The sequence below is a fragment of the Plasmodium vivax genome, chromosome 7, assembly GCF_000002415.2.
Source record: "Plasmodium vivax chromosome 7, whole genome shotgun sequence".
In the NCBI taxonomy this organism is placed as follows: domain Eukaryota; phylum Apicomplexa; class Aconoidasida; order Haemosporida; family Plasmodiidae; genus Plasmodium; species Plasmodium vivax.
In genome coordinates this window covers 204,313-221,106 of record NC_009912.1, presented here as the reverse complement: position 1 = coordinate 221,106, position 16,794 = coordinate 204,313, and the positions used below count along the sequence as shown (strand labels likewise).

Sequence of the window (16,794 nt, the reverse complement as noted above, 5' to 3'; positions counted from 1 at the left end):
TTTTAAAAGCCCTCAGAAAGTGACGTTTGCTGGAAAATGGCACAAAAAAACGAATAAGCAGCATTTTAATGAAGGAAGAACAAAAGTGCCATTTCTATTTCCCTGCAGTTTTCACTTTTCACTTTTTCTTGTTCAGTTTTTCCCTGCCGTGGTTCCTCTTTTATGTGCATTTGTAGGCACTCCGCCGCGCCAGTAGTGGAATTGTAAGGGAGTATTAAAACGCGCCTTTTGACCACGATAAGTAGGGAGCAGCTTGACAAATTGGGGAAATTACTCTGGGGTTGTGCCGTTTTGAAGGGCATCTCGCGCGTTTACCAATTGAAATTGCGCTGCTCCCACTGTGCACTCCAGCAGGAAGCTCCCCGAGGAAGGCAACAACTCGTCCCAACACCCTGCGCGCTTCTACATGTATCTACATGACGTACAAAATGATATTACTTATGCGAGACGGCAGTGTAAAAGAGACAAACAGTAGAACATGTTTTTTTTTAAAAATGCTAGAAGATATTGTTTTTACACCAAAATATATGAAAATATAAAAATTGTGAAGCGGGTGAAGTTGGAGGGTGGGGCCACCCCTTTTCCTGATGGAGGGGGGGAGTCGAAGTTTCGGCCAACTGAGCCAGGACAGTCGTGTACCTCGGGGAAGGAACAGACGAAGGAGTGCAGTCCCTCCTTGAAGGACATCCAGAAGGATAAAAGTAAACAGTTTTACAAACATGTGTATCAACAAATAAAACAGAAGAATGTTAAGTTGGGGGATTATGAGGAGGGTTTGCCAGATGAACTTCTTCATGGAGGAGAGGCAGGAGAAGGCGCCCCCTTGGAGGAGGACCCGCGGGAGGGAAGTGGAAAAGAAGCCCCCAGGAAAAGCCCCCCCCGGTTTAGGGAACCCCCAAGTGAAGCCAAAACGGGCGTGTCGGAGAAATGCCAACAAAGGGGAAACCCAAATAGGAAAAAAAAAGAAGCGGCGCGATTAACCCTCCAACGGGGCATTCAAAGTGGGAAAGGCAAAAGCATCAAGGGGGAAAAATATCTGAAGGTGAAAAATAACTATTTGGTAAGTAAGGATGTCTATTTGAAGGTTAAGGACGGGCATGTGAGTGGACACAGTAAAGGCGGTAGGGATCGGCAAGGGGAAGGTTCACCCGCAAAGTGGAGTGAATGTTTGGCAACTCCCCCCTTGCGATGCAGGGGGGAAAAAAACGAGGGAGGATTAGAAGGGAGAATGGCCCATCAGTCTCGAGAAGGAGATTCACCGAACGGCATGCCAAACAGAGCAGCAGAAGGGATGGGAACAAAAATGGATGGTAGAAACGAAGGGCAAAATGGAAGCCTTAAATGTAAAAAACTCCTTAATGGAAAGGGCAACCACACAAATAAACAGCAGGTGTTCCTCCCCTATAATGATAACAGTAAGCTACTCAAAGGTGCACCAAATGGGAAAGACAATAAAGAGAACATTCCTTTTGACCCCAAATTGGAGAAGGCAAAAAATGTGAAGGGGCAATCCCAAGCAGATGGCGAAGTGGCGGATAAAAATTACATCGATGTGGAGTATGAACAATATTGGGGTAGCGAAAAGATAAAAAAAATTTTAGAGCTACAAAAAAGTAGGGAGAAAATTCTGAAAAATAAATTATTCAAAGGAGTATTATGTGTATCCCCTTATGACACGAGCAAATGTGTTGTGGTTAGTGAAGAAGATCCGTTGAGTTTTTTAAAAAAGGACGTTTTTACCATTTATGGCTATATTAGCCGCAACAGGGCACTGAACGAAGATGTAGTGTATGCCTATACGGCTCGAAGAAAAATCAAACGACCGGGAGATTTAGAAAATGAGGAGGAGATTCTGGAAGAGAGTCAAGAGGGTACCACCTCGGTGAGCGAAAAGGAGGAAGAAAAAACGGAACATTTTTGCAGAGTTGTTAACATCGTTGAGCGGAGGAATGCCCCAATTGTGTGCACCTTGAATTATTTAAATATTAACAAAGGTATAAGTAACACCTTTGGCAGGAAGGACGCACCACAGATTAGAGGGGAAAATATGTTGAGCAATCCTCCCAATGTGAAGGCGCCCAATAGGGAAGGAAGAAACGTATTGGATGACCCCAAGTGTGAACCACCTCCAAGGAAGACACCCAAAAAAGGGCATAGAGAAAACACCCCCTTGTACGCCAAGGTACAGCCCGTAGACCCTAGATTGCCCTGCTTCATATACGACTCCTCCAGTTGCATGCTAAACAGACTGTTGCATTATTTGAAGAGGAAGAAAATAAATTTGTACGTCCTGGTGAAGTTTAAAAAATGGGACACACACCAGATCAACCCATCTGGAAGCATCACTACCATTTTAGGAAATGAAAAGAACTTTTTGGGCGTCATTTATTTTTTCATTTATTTTTACAAAATACATTTTCACATTTATGAGCGGAGTGATATGTCCTACTTGAAGAGCAAAATGGAGGTGACCGACAAGGTCCTCGCAGCTTTGGCCAGCCGCCAGTGGGGGGAAGCGGCATCGGGGGAAGCGGCATCAGGGGCAGCAGCATCCGGGGCAGCAGCATCAGGGGTAGTAGCATCCGGGGCAGTAGTACACCGAGGAAGAGAACCCCCCCCCATCGATCAGCACCGACTCAAAATGGCCTACTTGAAAAACATACAAGAAAATAATAAGCGTATAGAAAAGTACATGCTAAAAAGCTTCCTGAAAAATAGGGAAATTATTACCAACCTGGATGTATTTACCATAGACCCTCCGAGTGCAAAGGATCTGGATGACGCTCTGTCGATCGAATTTGTTGGCAGCGACACGAATGCTGCAAATGAGTTTGAGTACAAAATAGGGGTGCATATTTCTGACGTCTCCTTCTTCGTGACCCCCGACTCGTTCTACGACAGGGTGGCCTCCAAAGTGTGCAACACGATCTACATGGACTTAATGTAAGGCGCGCCGTGGGGTGTGCTACCTTCCCAGTGGTACCTTCCCAGTGCGTACCTTCCCAGTGCGCATCTTCCAACGCTTCTATTCACCTCCTCGAATGCGCCTTTCACTTTTCCGCCCCGCCACTTCTCAGGGTCATCCACATGCTCCCCTCCATTTTGAGCGAAGAAATCTGTTCCCTGAACACGCAGGGGGAGAAGCTGTCCTTTTCCGTCTTTTTCCGCCTGAGCAGTCGGGCGAATCCGTACGACGTCGCGCAGGGGGAGATCGGCGGAAGAGGAGACAGAAGCGAAAGAAGCGGAAGAGACGAACGAGACGAACGCGACAAACGCGCAACGAATGAACGCAGTGTCGAAATTAAGAAGAGCCTAATCAAGAGCAGGCACAAACTGAATTATGACACGGTGGAGGATTTCCTGGACGAAGTATACGGCGGCCTCCACCAGAGCAACAGAAATTTAAAGGAAATGGAAGAAGCCATTTTAGTGAGGGGGGATCTGCCGTTAAGCTGTTTCCCCTTTGTTGTAAATTTTGAAGAAACGTGCGAACGGTATAGTCTGAGCAGCAAGGTGGGAAGCGACATCTTTCGATTATTCCTCTTGTCCAAAATGCTGAAGGAGAGGAGTGGGCGGAAGAGCGTCAACTCCAAGCCGTCCTTGTTATTTTTGTATAATGAGGCCGCCGCGGGTGGGTCCTGTGCGCGCGATAGGGGGGTGCCTATCGGGGTGGAAGAGCTGGAGGAGAGCCATGCAGTGGGAGGAGACAATGTTATCGGCAACGTTAGCGGCAAACTTAGCGGCAACCCTAGTGACAACCTCAGTGACAACCGCAGTAACCATTTTAACGGCGATGCACTGGACGACCGCGTGGAGGCCTTCCTGAAGAAGAGCGAAGTGCAAGCCCTGCTGAGCGAAATGGACGTGGAAAACATCCGCGTGGAAAAAGTCGAGTACAAAGCAAAGAGCCACATGCTAATAGAAGAAATGATGATTTTAACAAATTTTTTAGTAGCCAATAAAATCAGCCAAAGTAAAAAATTGGGAATCCTGAGGATACATGAAAATACCTCCGAGGAGATAAAAAATAATCTCCTTCACATAATTGACCATAACACGTACAGCCGAATTGATGCCCTAATTGACGTAAAAAGAAGCAGCATTAATGACATTTTAAAAGTTTGCGAAGAAATTCTGGACGCTAATCAACTGCTGTGTATGCAATACAACATTTTGAAGTACTATAAGGAGGCCATATACATCCCCTACACAGCGGGGGAGAAGAAGGCGCATCACTTCGGCTTGGCGCTGACCAAATATATTCATTTCACCTCCCCTATAAGGAGATACATCGATATTATTACACACAGAATTTTAGCTACTATTGTGGAGGATGACCAGAAGGGGTTAACTTACAGCTACGAGGATTTGAAGAGAATTTGCGATCAGTGCAATTTTCAGAAAAAAAAAACGGACGAAGCTCAGATTCATTTGAAGAATGTCCTCCTTAATAGATACCTCGTATATTTGAACGAAGCCTACAAAGGGGAGAAGTCACTGGTGGGGAATGCACCTAAGGCGGCTGCCAAAGGTGGAGGCAATCTCACTTCGAAAGATCCGTCACTAAGTGAGCTTCACCAAGAGGGGGGAAGAACCCCCCATGGTGACACCGCACGGGGAATCACCCGCTTTGAAAAAAAGAAGCACACAGCTGACCAACCCCAGAGGAAAGAAACGGATCCCCTTACGCGAAAAGAAGGTGAACTGGAGGAATCGTGTGAGCCTATTAAGAAGTACTTCTACAGGAGGGACGGCCTCATATGCTTCCCAACCGAAGCGTACATTCAAGAAATAGTGCTAACCAAAAGTGTAAAAGAGAGCATTTGCCTGAATATACTATTTAAGAATTATATAGATGTGGGCGGAATGGGCGGCCCTGATGAGGAGCATACATGGAGGATGCACACACACACGTACACTTCCTACATGTTGAGCCCATCCAAGGGAAGTAACCCTGTGGGTAGCCCCCCCGTGGAAAAGAACAATTTGGTGATGGACCGCCTGAAACTCATAAACGAGGCAACCGACGAAATGACCACCGCCAATCACAATAGAGAAGAAACCGCCAAGTGGAAATTTAAAAAAAACCCAATTGAAAATGGCAAATTGAAAAACGCAATCGTCTTTTATGTGCCCTTGCTAGAAACGGAGAAGTCAATCAGTGACAGTTTGCTCAATCTGACCTTCGCATTTGTTTCTCTGTCGTATGAGGAAAGTACCTTTGTGTGTGACCTCTCCAGAGGGGTGCTGTACAGGGTGGGCGGAAATGCGGCTGCCATGAGTGGGGCGCGCAGCGGTGGGACTCAGGAGGGGGCCGCGAAGGGGGAAAAGCGGACAACGGAAGGGCAGACAGCGGAAGGGCAGACAGCGGAAGGGCAGACAGCGGAAGGGCAGGCAGCGGAAGGGCAGACAACGGAAGAGCAGCCAACGGAAGAGCAGCCAACGGAAGAGCAGACGGACGGGCACGCGGTGCAAAACAGAGCAACCCTGCATATCCCCAGGATTCTCGAAAAAATAAACAACCCCCAATTTAGCGTTAAGTACGAAGTGCTAAAACTGGATGAGAAAGAGGCCTTTCAAAAAATTTACGACGTTCTGTACATCCATGACGTTTTCTTCAAGCGGGTTGATGAAGCCAAATTGAGAGGCAGTCCCAGAGGGGGGTTGCCCCGTGAGAGTTCTTCCACCGATGAAGATGATAAACGAGATGTTCGTCTGATGGAGAACCCTGCTCCTTTATGTGGGGAAAAAATCCAAACGGATCAAGCATCGAATGAAGAGGCAAAAAAGGGGTGCGTTGGAGAAGGGCCTACCGAGGAGTATGAAACGATAAGCAGGTTTCAGAAGAAGGAAATTTTGATTGTCCCCGGGTCGCAGGTGTGGACCTTGCGCTTGGCATGATGTAGCGGATGTGTTGTGTGGCGTATGGGTTGCGAAGAGATGACGTTTGTTTGCGAAGAGGTATCATATGTGTGTTCATCTGGTTGGGGTCGGTCCGCATTTGCCACATGCCTTTGCCTCCGTACGCATCTCATTTGATCGCTGCTCCTGTAGAGTCAGAAAAAAATACCCCGTGTGGTAATTCGCCGAGGAATATCCACACACTGTGTCTCTTTTTGCATTTCCACCCCTGTTCATGGCCCTTACATGTTCCTTCAGCATCGGTTCAGTTAACTTTTTCTTTTTTCTTCCTCCTTTTTTTTAAGTGTGAAATGTGTGCATCCCCTTGGCGTTCATTAATTGGAGTAAACTGTAGGCACATAATTGCGCCATCGCGAAGTCGCGCGGTTGGGGAAGCGACAATTCGTGAGCTCCCCATTTGTCAGCTTTTAACCCCCCTTGCACAGCAGTCTACTCCAAACGTTTGATTCACAAATTTGAAGGCATCATCCGCACAGGCGTCAACCGCGTAGTTGCTTGTGCATTTTGCTTTCTCCTTTTTTTTTTTTTTCTTTTCTTTTTTTTTTTTTTTTTTTCCACTAATTAACAATTTTGTCAACTTTGAGATTTACATGTTTGTTTGTGTTGAACCATTTATAAGCGAATTACTCAAATAATTTAAAATGGAATATCCACATGTGTAAAAAATAGGGCGTACGAGCGTTGGCGCACATGCAGCAAGGCACATACATAGGTACATACACGGCACACACAGGTGCATGCACAGACGCAGACCTGGTTGAGCGGTCCCCACATGTGCACATACATACATGGCAGTGTAACCTGCCCAATTGTACAAAAAGGAATGTATTAAAGAGCACTTAAAAAAAAAAAAGAAGCACAACTTGCAAACTTAATAATATTTAATTTGATCCACCTGGCAGGTGGGGTGGCCACCCGGAATGCAGCATCGATGAGGCTACACAGCACGTATTGAAAATGGGACGGACTAGCCAAAAAAAAAAAAAAAAAAAAAAAAAAAATGAAGATACAGATGAAGATAAAGATGATGGAGTAATAAGAAGCGCGAAATGAAGCGAATTAATGGGGTATAAATTAAATTTAATTAAACGCATTTGGGAAAAGGGGCACCCGCACACGGCGGGATTGAGTTACACGGGTGGGGACACATAGAGAGGGGAGAAATAAAAAAAAAAAAAAAAAAAGAACATCAACATCGACGTCAACATCAACATCGACGTCAACATCAACATCGACGTCAACATCAACATAGACATCAACACCAACACATCATGGCGCAACGTCACGCGCCTCAGCGCAACTGCTCATGTGAATGCCTCTACAAAGAAGATGCCGTGTCATATATCCCCCACAAACACCTCTAACTGCTCGGAACAAACTTGTGATTCTTTTTTAGTCTCAAATCTATCTTAATAGCATAATGGTCAGACATGGTCACAAAATGGACGTTCTTTATTTTCATACAAAAGGAGTAGCAGCAATTGAAGTTTTTGTAATTCCTGTACGTGTGGACCATGACGGAGGGTTCGTTAAAAAGTATCTTGGCACTCTTAATATAGTAATGCTTCAAAATTTTTAGGTCATTATATTTTTTTAGATTGAGAGTTTCTTCGTATCGTTTCCCCTTCGCCTGGTGGTCATCCTGTCTGTCCCGTCCCTTGCATGTCGCGGTGAAGGCATCACTCTGCGTGTTCCAAACGGGATTGGAGCACGTCTGACTTTCTCGATTGGCACCAAGTGGATTGAAGGACACGTCTGATCGCATTGGGGTTTTCCCCCGACCCATCACGAATTGTTCATCGTCATGCATTTCAGTTATGTGTACACTTGGCTGGGATTTAACCGCGCCCATCTTGCACGCCTCATCCGTCTTTTCTGCTGCATTTGGCTTGCCCTTTTGGCGAACTTTCCCCTTTTCAGCCGTGGCGTTCTTTCCCCCCCTGGCGCCCTTTCCCTTGTTGTAACTGATGGGAGGGAAAAAAATATAATCGCACCTCAGTCCGTTACACCTGGAATGGGGCCCGATGACATTCAGCGGGTTTAGGGGGTCCCACGTAAATTCGTCACTAGAAATGTTATCTTCGTTTCTCAAATTGCAAACGTTTTTATTTTTTATATTAAGATTCATTTTGTTGTGCAGCTGTCCCTGGTTGGGTTTTTCGTCGTCTACCCGGTGGCACTCATGTGTACATTTTTTATTTTTAGACGAATTAGGATTGGGGCCCACACAGGTGTGGTTATCGAAGGAGATTCTGCCTTCAGTGATGTTCTCCCCCAAGGGATGTCTCTCCTTTTCTTCTCTCTGCCTTCCTTTAAAAGTGAAATCTTTTTTGTTCTGTGGGTAATTTTCTGGAGCCTCCCTAGTTGGTGCCTTCCCCCGATTGTAGTTTTTACTCCCTTGGTTCTTTTCCCTTTTTGCCAGCGGAGCACACTCACACATTTTTATAAAATCCTCTGCCAGTTTTATGCTACTGAGGGACCTTGGGGGGTCCGAATTATTCTGGACGAAGGGGCATTTGTTGTGAACCAGTGGTGGTTTACCCTTCTGCTCCTTCTCCATTAGCACAAGACTCTTTTCTTCACTCAGACTGCCCTTTACATTCTTTGCACACGTACGAAACTTCTGCTTTAACTTGTTTGTCGTTTTAAATTTTAACTTTTTAATGAAATAGAAGACGTCTTTTTTCAGCGCTTCTTGGGTTTTACTGTGGTACCATTTTTTGGTGAAGTGCAGGAATTTTCCGCTCTTATTTTCCCCTTTCTCATTTGTCCCTTCGTTTTTTAGCGATTCGGATACGTCACTTCTGGGTGAGTGATCTTCCGCTGGGGGTGGCTCCCCTTTGCAGATGATTTCCTTCTCGGTGAGCTCCCTCTCTTTGAGGGAAGCAATGAGGTGATGGTTTTTTTCGGCCTTTCGCTTGACGTCATCTGGGTTAAGTGGGTTTCCCTCTCCTCTCTCCTGCTTCGCCTTTTGCAGCTCGCCCTGTTTCCCCTTCAAGGGCATCTTCCTTTCAACCCCGCCATCATGGTGCGTCTCATAATTCCTCAGAATGTTATAAAAGAGTTTCTTTTTCATTTGTTTTATTTTCTTGGCTAGCTTGCTAATCTTCTTCTTCTTTTCGTTCGTATTGACATTGGCGTTTTCTTCAGCGGGGTGGGTGCCTGCGTATGGTAGGCTCTCCACCTTATCGTGGCAACTGTTTTCGTTTGCGCCGTTTTTGCGGCTAGCATCTGCAACATTGCAATCATTGCAGTTCCTTCTCGTGCCCACTTCACTCAGCAGAGAGTCTTCCCCGTGGGGTTCCCCCCTCCGAGCGAATTCCTCTTCCAAAAAAGGGCCACAAAATTTTTGTGTCTTCAGTTTGTCTTCACAATTCTCATCCACATTGTGCACTTTTTCCTTCTGACCATTTAGCTGATTTGTGTAGAAGCTGGTTGTCCCACTCAGCTTGGAGTCTTTTTCGCTGTACAACTGGGAATAGGTCAAGGCGTCATCTGCCTTCCCATTCGACATGCTCACCTGGGCAGTGTCTTTAGAATGATAAAGGGGAGAAGAAACGACTCTCCTGTGTTCTTCTCCCATTTCAGGAGGTGGTACACATGGCGTAATAATTTTATCTTCCCCTTTTGTGCAGTGCCTATCAGTCAGCTGGTTACCTCCCGAGGAGTGAAGTTCTTTTATCGTCTCTGGTTCCTTTTCCGTTGTGTCTCCATTTGTGAATGCCTCTTTTGCCATGCGGTTGAGCACCCCTCTGGGCTGCACCTCGATGGGAACCCCCACTTCGGTTCTTTCGTGGAGGTCATTCCTTGACGCATTGGAACTTCGGTCACTGAACCAGTTGGCCTCCTCCTCATCATCATACAGATCCGTATATGAGTGGTTGCTCTCACTTGATATGTCACTGGAGAATAAATTCTGGTCGCTGTTATAGTGGTGATGTACATTTGGTGCGGCATGGTATTCTCCCTCGTCTTCCTCCCTGTGGATCTTCAACCTCTCTCCATCGCTCTTGCTGCGTAGAGTGCATTTCGGGGTTACCATGCTACTACCGATTTTGTCTTCCTTTTTGAACACATCACAGGTGGAGCAACTTTGCATGTTCCTTTGTCTCTCCTTTTTCTTCCAATTATCTCTCTCATATGCGCAGCAGTTGGGGCCATTTTGCTGCCCCGCAGAGGGGTTAAAAAGGTCATCTTGTGCTTTGTCCACGTGGGGGATGCCTTCTACCAAATTGTGGTCTCCTTCCTGATTATTTACCACACCGTTTCCCAAACTGCTCAGGGAGGACACCTGTCCATAATTCACTTCGTCAGTGGACATGTGTGCTTCCCCCTTTCGCTCTGGAATTACATCCGAAGGGGTATCCTTCCCACTGGCAATACTCGAATTGGGGACAATGCTACAGTGAGGAGTGTCGCTTCTTTGTGACGGGTCCATTTGGTCAACCCTTTCAAGTGCGTCATTTTTTCCACTGGATGGAATTCGCATAACATGGGGAAGATGCTCTCTTTGGTGGCATCCTTTGGTGCGCCCTTTTCTATGATGACGCTTCACTATCTTGTAGCTCGAGGGGGGAAATTTTCCTTTTCTTCTCCAGATAATCTTTGTAACCGTTTTTGCGACTTTCTTACTAGGAATGAGCAACCGCTTAGAGGGCGCGCCCGTCGCTGTACGTCTCCTACTACGCGCAATCATCGCATGGAAGGCGCATCCGGGGTACCTCCTTTGCAGACCATTGCCAAATTGCACGTGTTTATTTAGCGCACCATTATTTATGGTACTATTCATTTTGCCCACTTCACCTGCGTGACTCCTCAAATTGGCACCGCTAGAACAAACCGATGGGTGACATTCTACGGAGTCGTCACCCATGTCCCATTTCTCCCTTCCCCTCGTGTGCCGCTCCCTATGACACATGCTATCGTAAGACTCTACATTTTTGCAAAAGGTAGAGAGAGTTCTCCCTGAGTTAGGGTAAACTACACTGTCGTTGTTGACCGAGCAGTTAGAACTGGGGAAAACGCGCAAGGAACTGCTGCTGCCTAGTTCATCATTTTTTGCGTCCATTTTATTCTCCACGGGTGGCCTCTCAAGGTAGACACTCGTTTGTGCATTCGCCGAATGGTTACTGTAAGTGTTGTCCTTTTTGGTGATGCCGCTGGTTGGGTTCGCTTCACGTTTACTTTTGACTCCCTCTGGGTCATTGCGGCTGGGGTGATTTTCTTCTCTTTCTTCCCCTTCTTCCCCTTCTACCTTTTTGGGCTCCCTTTTGGCGAGGTCCCTGGTAGCGCCACCAACCCCGGGGAATAACTGACCGAGTGAGTGGCAACTGTGGGGCGAAACTGTACGCGGCTTCTTCTTCTGCAGGCGGGGTAATGCCTTCCCTATGAGTTGCTTTGTTTTCTTCTTTTTGACATTCCTGGCATAAAGCCAAGCGTCCTTCCACCCCCTTTTAATGAAGGAGGAATAATTATTTGGGCACAAATTGGGAGCAGCATTCAGATCCCCAATAATTATTGGGATGGTATTTCTTTTCTCCGCATTTCTAGCTATTTCCATAATTTGCTTAATTTCGAAATCTCGAACCCGTTCTATGTACTTAGATTCTGTGTCTGCAGCACCGCTAGCTAGATGCATATTGACCAAAGTAATGTAGCTAAAAAAAGGGACGTCAATGATGACCTCTAGGAATCCTTTCGTCCCAAAAAAATGTTCCAGATAAGTTACGTGTTTGAACCCGTGAAAAAAGGAGTAGATAATTGGGTACTTACTGAATACGAGTAATCCGTGGTGAAGGGCAAAGTATTTCTTTTTTCTGCCACGCGATTCCTTTTTGTTTCCTCCGTTAGGGTGGTTGGCGCTCGTTCCGGTTCGCTTGCCATTTTCGTGACTGTTAGGGGTTCTGCCGCTTAGGTCGTCTCTACCACCTGGGCTGTCACTTCCATCCTCCCTACTACCCTCATCAAATTCGTCCTCCCTTGCGACACTCACATCGCTGAACCTTTCCTTAAAGGCATCACTGCAATAGTTGTCCCTTGCACAGAATGGGTAGTTGGCCGCCAGGTGGTTCTTTAAATACTCCACGTGCTTCTCATCGTATACCTCCTGCAACGCTATGATGTCTGCATTTGTTTTTTTTAAAGCAAAGGGAATGTGCAGCAACCGGTTGGAAATAAATGGTGGGTTCTGGTAGATGCACACACCGCATATTTTGTATTCCAGCAACCCCGTGTTGAATGACATGAAGGAGAGGTTCTTCAGCATCTTGTTCATCATTCGGAGGTTTTTCTTCCCCTCTTCGTCTTTCCCGGTTTGGTCCTTCCGTTGGCCGCTGCCTCCACCGCTACCTGAGCGGCTGCTCCTGCAGTTGCTACCGATGTGGGCTTCCATGCCAGCATTGCGATCCCCCTCGGAGTTCCTTGCTTCCTCTCTGATGTCCTTTTTGATGTTATTTTGTTTTTCCTCGTTATCTGCCCTCTCCGCTTCGCTGCTCCCCCGCGCGTCAGCATCAGCCATGTTGATATTGAGCCGATCCTCCCCTGCACTACGGTGACCAGCTAATTCGTTTTTGTCTTCATCCACTGGGTCTACCTTGACACCTTCACCCTCTTCTTCATTACCGTTTGTATCTCCTTGAATTGAATCGCTCTGCATATCCGTAGCACCATTTTTAACATCATCTGCTTCCGGTTTTATTTCCTTTCCTTTTGCCTTCCCACATGCATCGCCTGCATCGTTTGGCTCGCCCTTTTGTTCGCCACTCTCTTCAGCGGTAACGTCAGAAGGGTTGGCCGGTCCTTTTTCCCCCTGACCATCTCGCTTGCCATCTTCGTCCTTCTTCTTACCATCTTCATCATTTTCCTCATCATTTTCTTCTTCCTCCTTATCGTCTTCCCCATCCTCATCTCCCTCATCGTCGCTATTGCCATTGTTGTTACCGTTGCTGCTTCCGCTGCGGTGGTCACCATTTCTGTTTCCGCTTCTCCTGCTGCCAGTTTCCTCCCTGTTTTCATTTTCGTTTTCCTCATTTTGGTCATCCCCCTCGTGGTTGCCGCACGTGCGACGGGGGCTACTCGGCGTGTCCCCATTTTGGCTCATGTGCGTTTCGTCTTCGCTCCGATTTGTGGAACATTCATCCCTGCCACACGGTTTGGCTAGCAACTTCTTAACCGATACACGTTCTTTTTTTCTACCTGCGTTTATGTTAACTTTGTGGGGTTTATCGGGGTGCCTTGGATATCCCCCCTGGGGTTCACCACCACGGTGGTTAGTGCTACTTTGGGTGAATCGCAATTTTGTGCGGCTTCGTTTGTCTCTTTTGCTAGCTCGGTTTTGGTAATTTACACCGCCATTTTTTTCGCTGCTTCTGTTTTTCTCCGTCTTGTCAGTTCGTACAGAAGAGAGGTCTTTGCTTCTCCCTGGGTCCCCCCAAAACGAACATAACTTGGAGCAAAAAACGGACAGTTCCGCTTCCCACGTATGTGCTAAGTAGCTACATAGACCATGCGAGTGCCTAACTGTATACACATTTGCGAAACGTAGGTAAATTTCAAAAAATAAACTAATCGAACCATTCTCTTTTGCAGGAGAGGTACTCAAAAGGCAACAGACGAAGAAGACCTCTCCAACGGTTAGATAAAAAAGGAGAGACTTCCTTTTATGAGTAATTATTATGTGTAACTCCCCCCTTAATGATGGAAACTCTTTTAAGAACAAGCCTTTCCCGTTTGCTCTACGAATAAAATGATGTTTATTTTGTACCACCCTATGAATATAAAACCGTGGGTCGCTATTTTGTTCATTTTTCTGGCGCGATGGCATAATCTCATTTTTTAAAAACGCACTTACAACGGTTAGAGGATTTTCAAAATTGACATCCTCGTTCCGTTCTACACATAAATGAATGGTGAGGTAAATTTTCTCTCGTTTTTCTATATTTCCCTTTTGTGAAAAAATAAGTCCGCAAGAATGATTCCTTTCTTGCCGAACGAGTTTATCCCTTTTTTGCTCTCCTTTTGTTATTTTATTCGCTCTGCCCCGGCTGCTTTCCCCACTGGTACAGTCTTCACTGCTCACTTTTGTTTTGTAACTACAGGGAGGTTCATCTATGGTGGGATGAACAATTCTGCCTTCGCCATCCTCACAACTTAAATTGCGTATATAGGGGAAGTCCGCAACGTCAAGAAGTTTGCAAAGGCACAGTACATACTTTTTGATGCAGTGGAGGAGAAAGTTCCTAAAGCGATTTTTTACTTCTGACAGTGCGTATAAGATGAGCAGGCCAATCAGTCGACCAATCAGTCGGTCTATGAGCCAATCTAGGAGGACAAAGCGCAGTAACTGCTCTACCGATGTGTGCGTTGCCTGCTCCACTCGCAGGCGTTGTCGATTGAGCGTTCCAAGAGGATGACTGTCTTCCAACGCTGAATCGAACAAGCATTTTTTTTTCAAGCCGTTGTGTGGGTATAGGCTAAAAAGGAAGGCTCTCCCCCGGGTAGCAGCAGCAGAGGCGATTTCCCCAACCCGGTTTGGGTTCCCCTGACGTGTGTGATCATACGTGCATGGCGAATGCTTCCGAACACAGACCTTCATCATTCGTAGGTCTATTTCTTCATTTTTCGCATCCCTTCTTGTGTCTACACATGATCAAGTGCTACAATACGTGTGCGGTGCATACACGTACATGTGCACGCATGCATATATTGCTGCTCTGTTTGGCTCGACTATAGCTCGTTTCATTTTGTTACACTTTGCTTTATCATTTTGGTTTACCGGGCGATACAAGGCAGTGCGAGTGCTATGCTGGGTGGGTAAGCGGCACAACGCAGGGGCGGGGTAAACGCACAAAAACAAATGGATCGAAAGTGGACCACAAAAGGGGGAGGCTTTATAATGGAAAATTCGGAAGAAGTGGAAAAAACGGGGGAGTAGAAACCCAAAAAAACAAAAAAAAGAAAAAAATGAAGAAAAAATAAAAAAAAAGAAGAAAAAAGAAGAAAAAACCAAAATGGTCGTAACTGTCATGTGTAAGCAAATTCGTAATGGGAGCTATACTCGAAAAAAAAGGTAATAAATTAAAAAAGAGGAACATCGCAGAAAGTTAATATTAGCTCACTGCTCCCCTGCTATTGTATTTTTTTTTTTTTTTTTTTTTTTTTTTTAACATTTTGGTGCAAAAAAGCAAGAAAAAAAAAAAAAAAAAATGACTGGATTATGCTTCCATCTTATGTGTACAATTAGAGGGAAAACGCACTAAATTTTTTCACTCCGTTTTGCATTCATTTTGGAGTGTATCAAACGATTTGCGTTTTTGTATATCTATACATGTGAACGGAAGTGAAGGAAGAAAATGCAAAAGGGCTGACTATAATTTGCGCATGGTGAGAAGCGTTCCTATTTTTGCAACTGAAAAAAAGCATGGGAAAAAATGGCATCCTTTTACCTTACGCTTTTTATTCTTCTCTTTCCATTCGTTGTTATATCTACACTTTCTCATGTAGAATTTTATAAAACACGAATGTGCACAGGCTGGAGGGCAAACAGTTAAAACCTGTTCAGGTAAATCTAGCTAAACATATCGTCAACGTTTTTGTTAAAAAAAAAAAGTAAAATGAAGAGAAAGCGCCACTCGATTTGCGCACTTATACAAATACGTATGTGTGATGAAGGCATACGTACGGACGTGCGTTCATACTTGTGTGCCTCGCACCAGTTCACGCTGATGCTTGGTCAGTGTGTAAACGTTTCATTTGTTCACTTCATTTCGTTGGCTGTAAATTACTGGCCGAATGAAAAACCCGTTTTGAGTGCGCCGCGAGGTAAGCACTTCCGCGATGAGGTGTACGCGAAATACGTTGCAATTTTGCGAAAATGTACCGCGCAGCCGTTGGTACTCGCCATTGGCACTCGCCATGGGGTATCACCCAACGATAGTCGCACGGGTAATGTGCTACGATTATGAAAAAATCATGTCGTATTTTTTATGTAAAAGGGATAAAATGTGGCACAAATTGGGGCATATTTCACCAAATGGTTTTCGCAAAAAAAAAAAAAAAAAAAAACTCAGAACAGATTTCTACTTCGCAACTCGCGGTTGTACTTCTTCACCATTTAAACAAAATTGCGCAATGGTGAAGAGGTTTTCCGATTTTTTCATGTGTTCAAGAAGGATACCGTTTGGAGAAAAAAATATGAGCAAAATGTCGTCGAAAAGGGCGAAAAGGGCGAAAAGGGCGAAAATGGCGTAAAAAGAATGGGGAACCCCGCATTTAAGTGGCCCCCACTGGAGGAATGGCATTACATGATGGCAAAAGAGGGGGTGATACTCACATGCACGCTTGTAACTAGGTTATTTATTTGCCACTACTCGTTTGTGAGTTCTTTTTTTTTTCTCCCCCATTCCATGTTGTTAAAGGTGAACGCACCTCAACTGCGCGGCAAAATAAAGACCACAAATTGTTAGTGGTCGGTCTGGTTCGCTGAAAAGGTTCAATCGAAAGGAGCCACCACTTGGGGCAATTTTGCTTAACACGTTATGATGGTAAAAAAAAAAAAAAAGGACAGAAAAAAGAAGGCGAATGTGATATTTCACACTTAACCTTATGACACTGCCTCTTCCAACCTGTTCACTTTTTAATTTTACGTTATGGATAATGGCAAGGGTATGCGAAGATGGACTGGCGGCTAACTCTGCGAATAGTTCCCTTTTTTTGGAGGCACAAATGGGATGTATGTGTGTGTGTGGCTCGTTCACGCTTCGCAAAAAAAAGGGAGGGATTTCCTCATCGGTAAATCCACACGAACAGAAGCAAAAGAATACATTTTAGCCTATTGGGGTTTACCTACACATGTATGCCATCCCCTCCGCGTGT

At 45.5% G+C, this 16,794-nt stretch overlaps 2 protein-coding genes across 2 annotated transcripts, besides 14 other annotated features; one reads left to right on the top strand and one right to left on the bottom strand.

Annotated features, from left to right (window-relative positions):
• Positions 1 to 19: 19 nt before the first annotated feature.
• Positions 20 to 5,901, top strand: PVX_098745 (hypothetical protein, conserved; the record flags this gene model as incomplete). The annotated part of the gene is made up of 2 exons (XM_001614549.1): positions 20 to 2,943; positions 3,078 to 5,901. The coding sequence occupies exons 1-2, from the start codon at positions 479 to 481 to the stop codon at positions 5,899 to 5,901; spliced, it is 5,289 nt and encodes a 1,762-aa protein (XP_001614599.1). The 5' UTR covers positions 20 to 478.
• Positions 68 to 93: a microsatellite.
• Positions 5,902 to 7,282: 1,381 nt separating the features above from the next.
• PVX_098740 (endonuclease/exonuclease/phosphatase domain containing protein) lies at positions 7,283 to 13,021 on the bottom strand (the record flags this gene model as incomplete). The annotated part of the gene is made up of 1 exon (XM_001614548.1): positions 7,283 to 13,021. The coding sequence occupies one exon, from the start codon at positions 13,019 to 13,021 to the stop codon at positions 7,283 to 7,285; it is 5,739 nt and encodes a 1,912-aa protein (XP_001614598.1).
• Positions 7,634 to 7,707: a microsatellite.
• Positions 8,101 to 8,126: a microsatellite.
• Positions 8,585 to 8,614: a microsatellite.
• Positions 8,782 to 8,815: a microsatellite.
• Positions 11,969 to 11,992: a microsatellite.
• Positions 12,517 to 12,544: a microsatellite.
• Positions 12,537 to 12,557: a microsatellite.
• Positions 12,542 to 12,570: a microsatellite.
• A 427-nt stretch (positions 13,022 to 13,448) lies between the features above and the next one.
• Positions 13,449 to 13,476: a microsatellite.
• A 1-nt stretch (position 13,477) lies between these two features.
• Positions 13,478 to 13,544: a microsatellite.
• Positions 13,545 to 13,735: 191 nt separating this feature from the next.
• Positions 13,736 to 13,755: a microsatellite.
• A 1,139-nt stretch (positions 13,756 to 14,894) lies between these two features.
• Positions 14,895 to 14,917: a microsatellite.
• A 605-nt stretch (positions 14,918 to 15,522) lies between these two features.
• Positions 15,523 to 15,557: a microsatellite.
• Between the last annotated feature and the right edge of the window lie 1,237 nt (positions 15,558 to 16,794).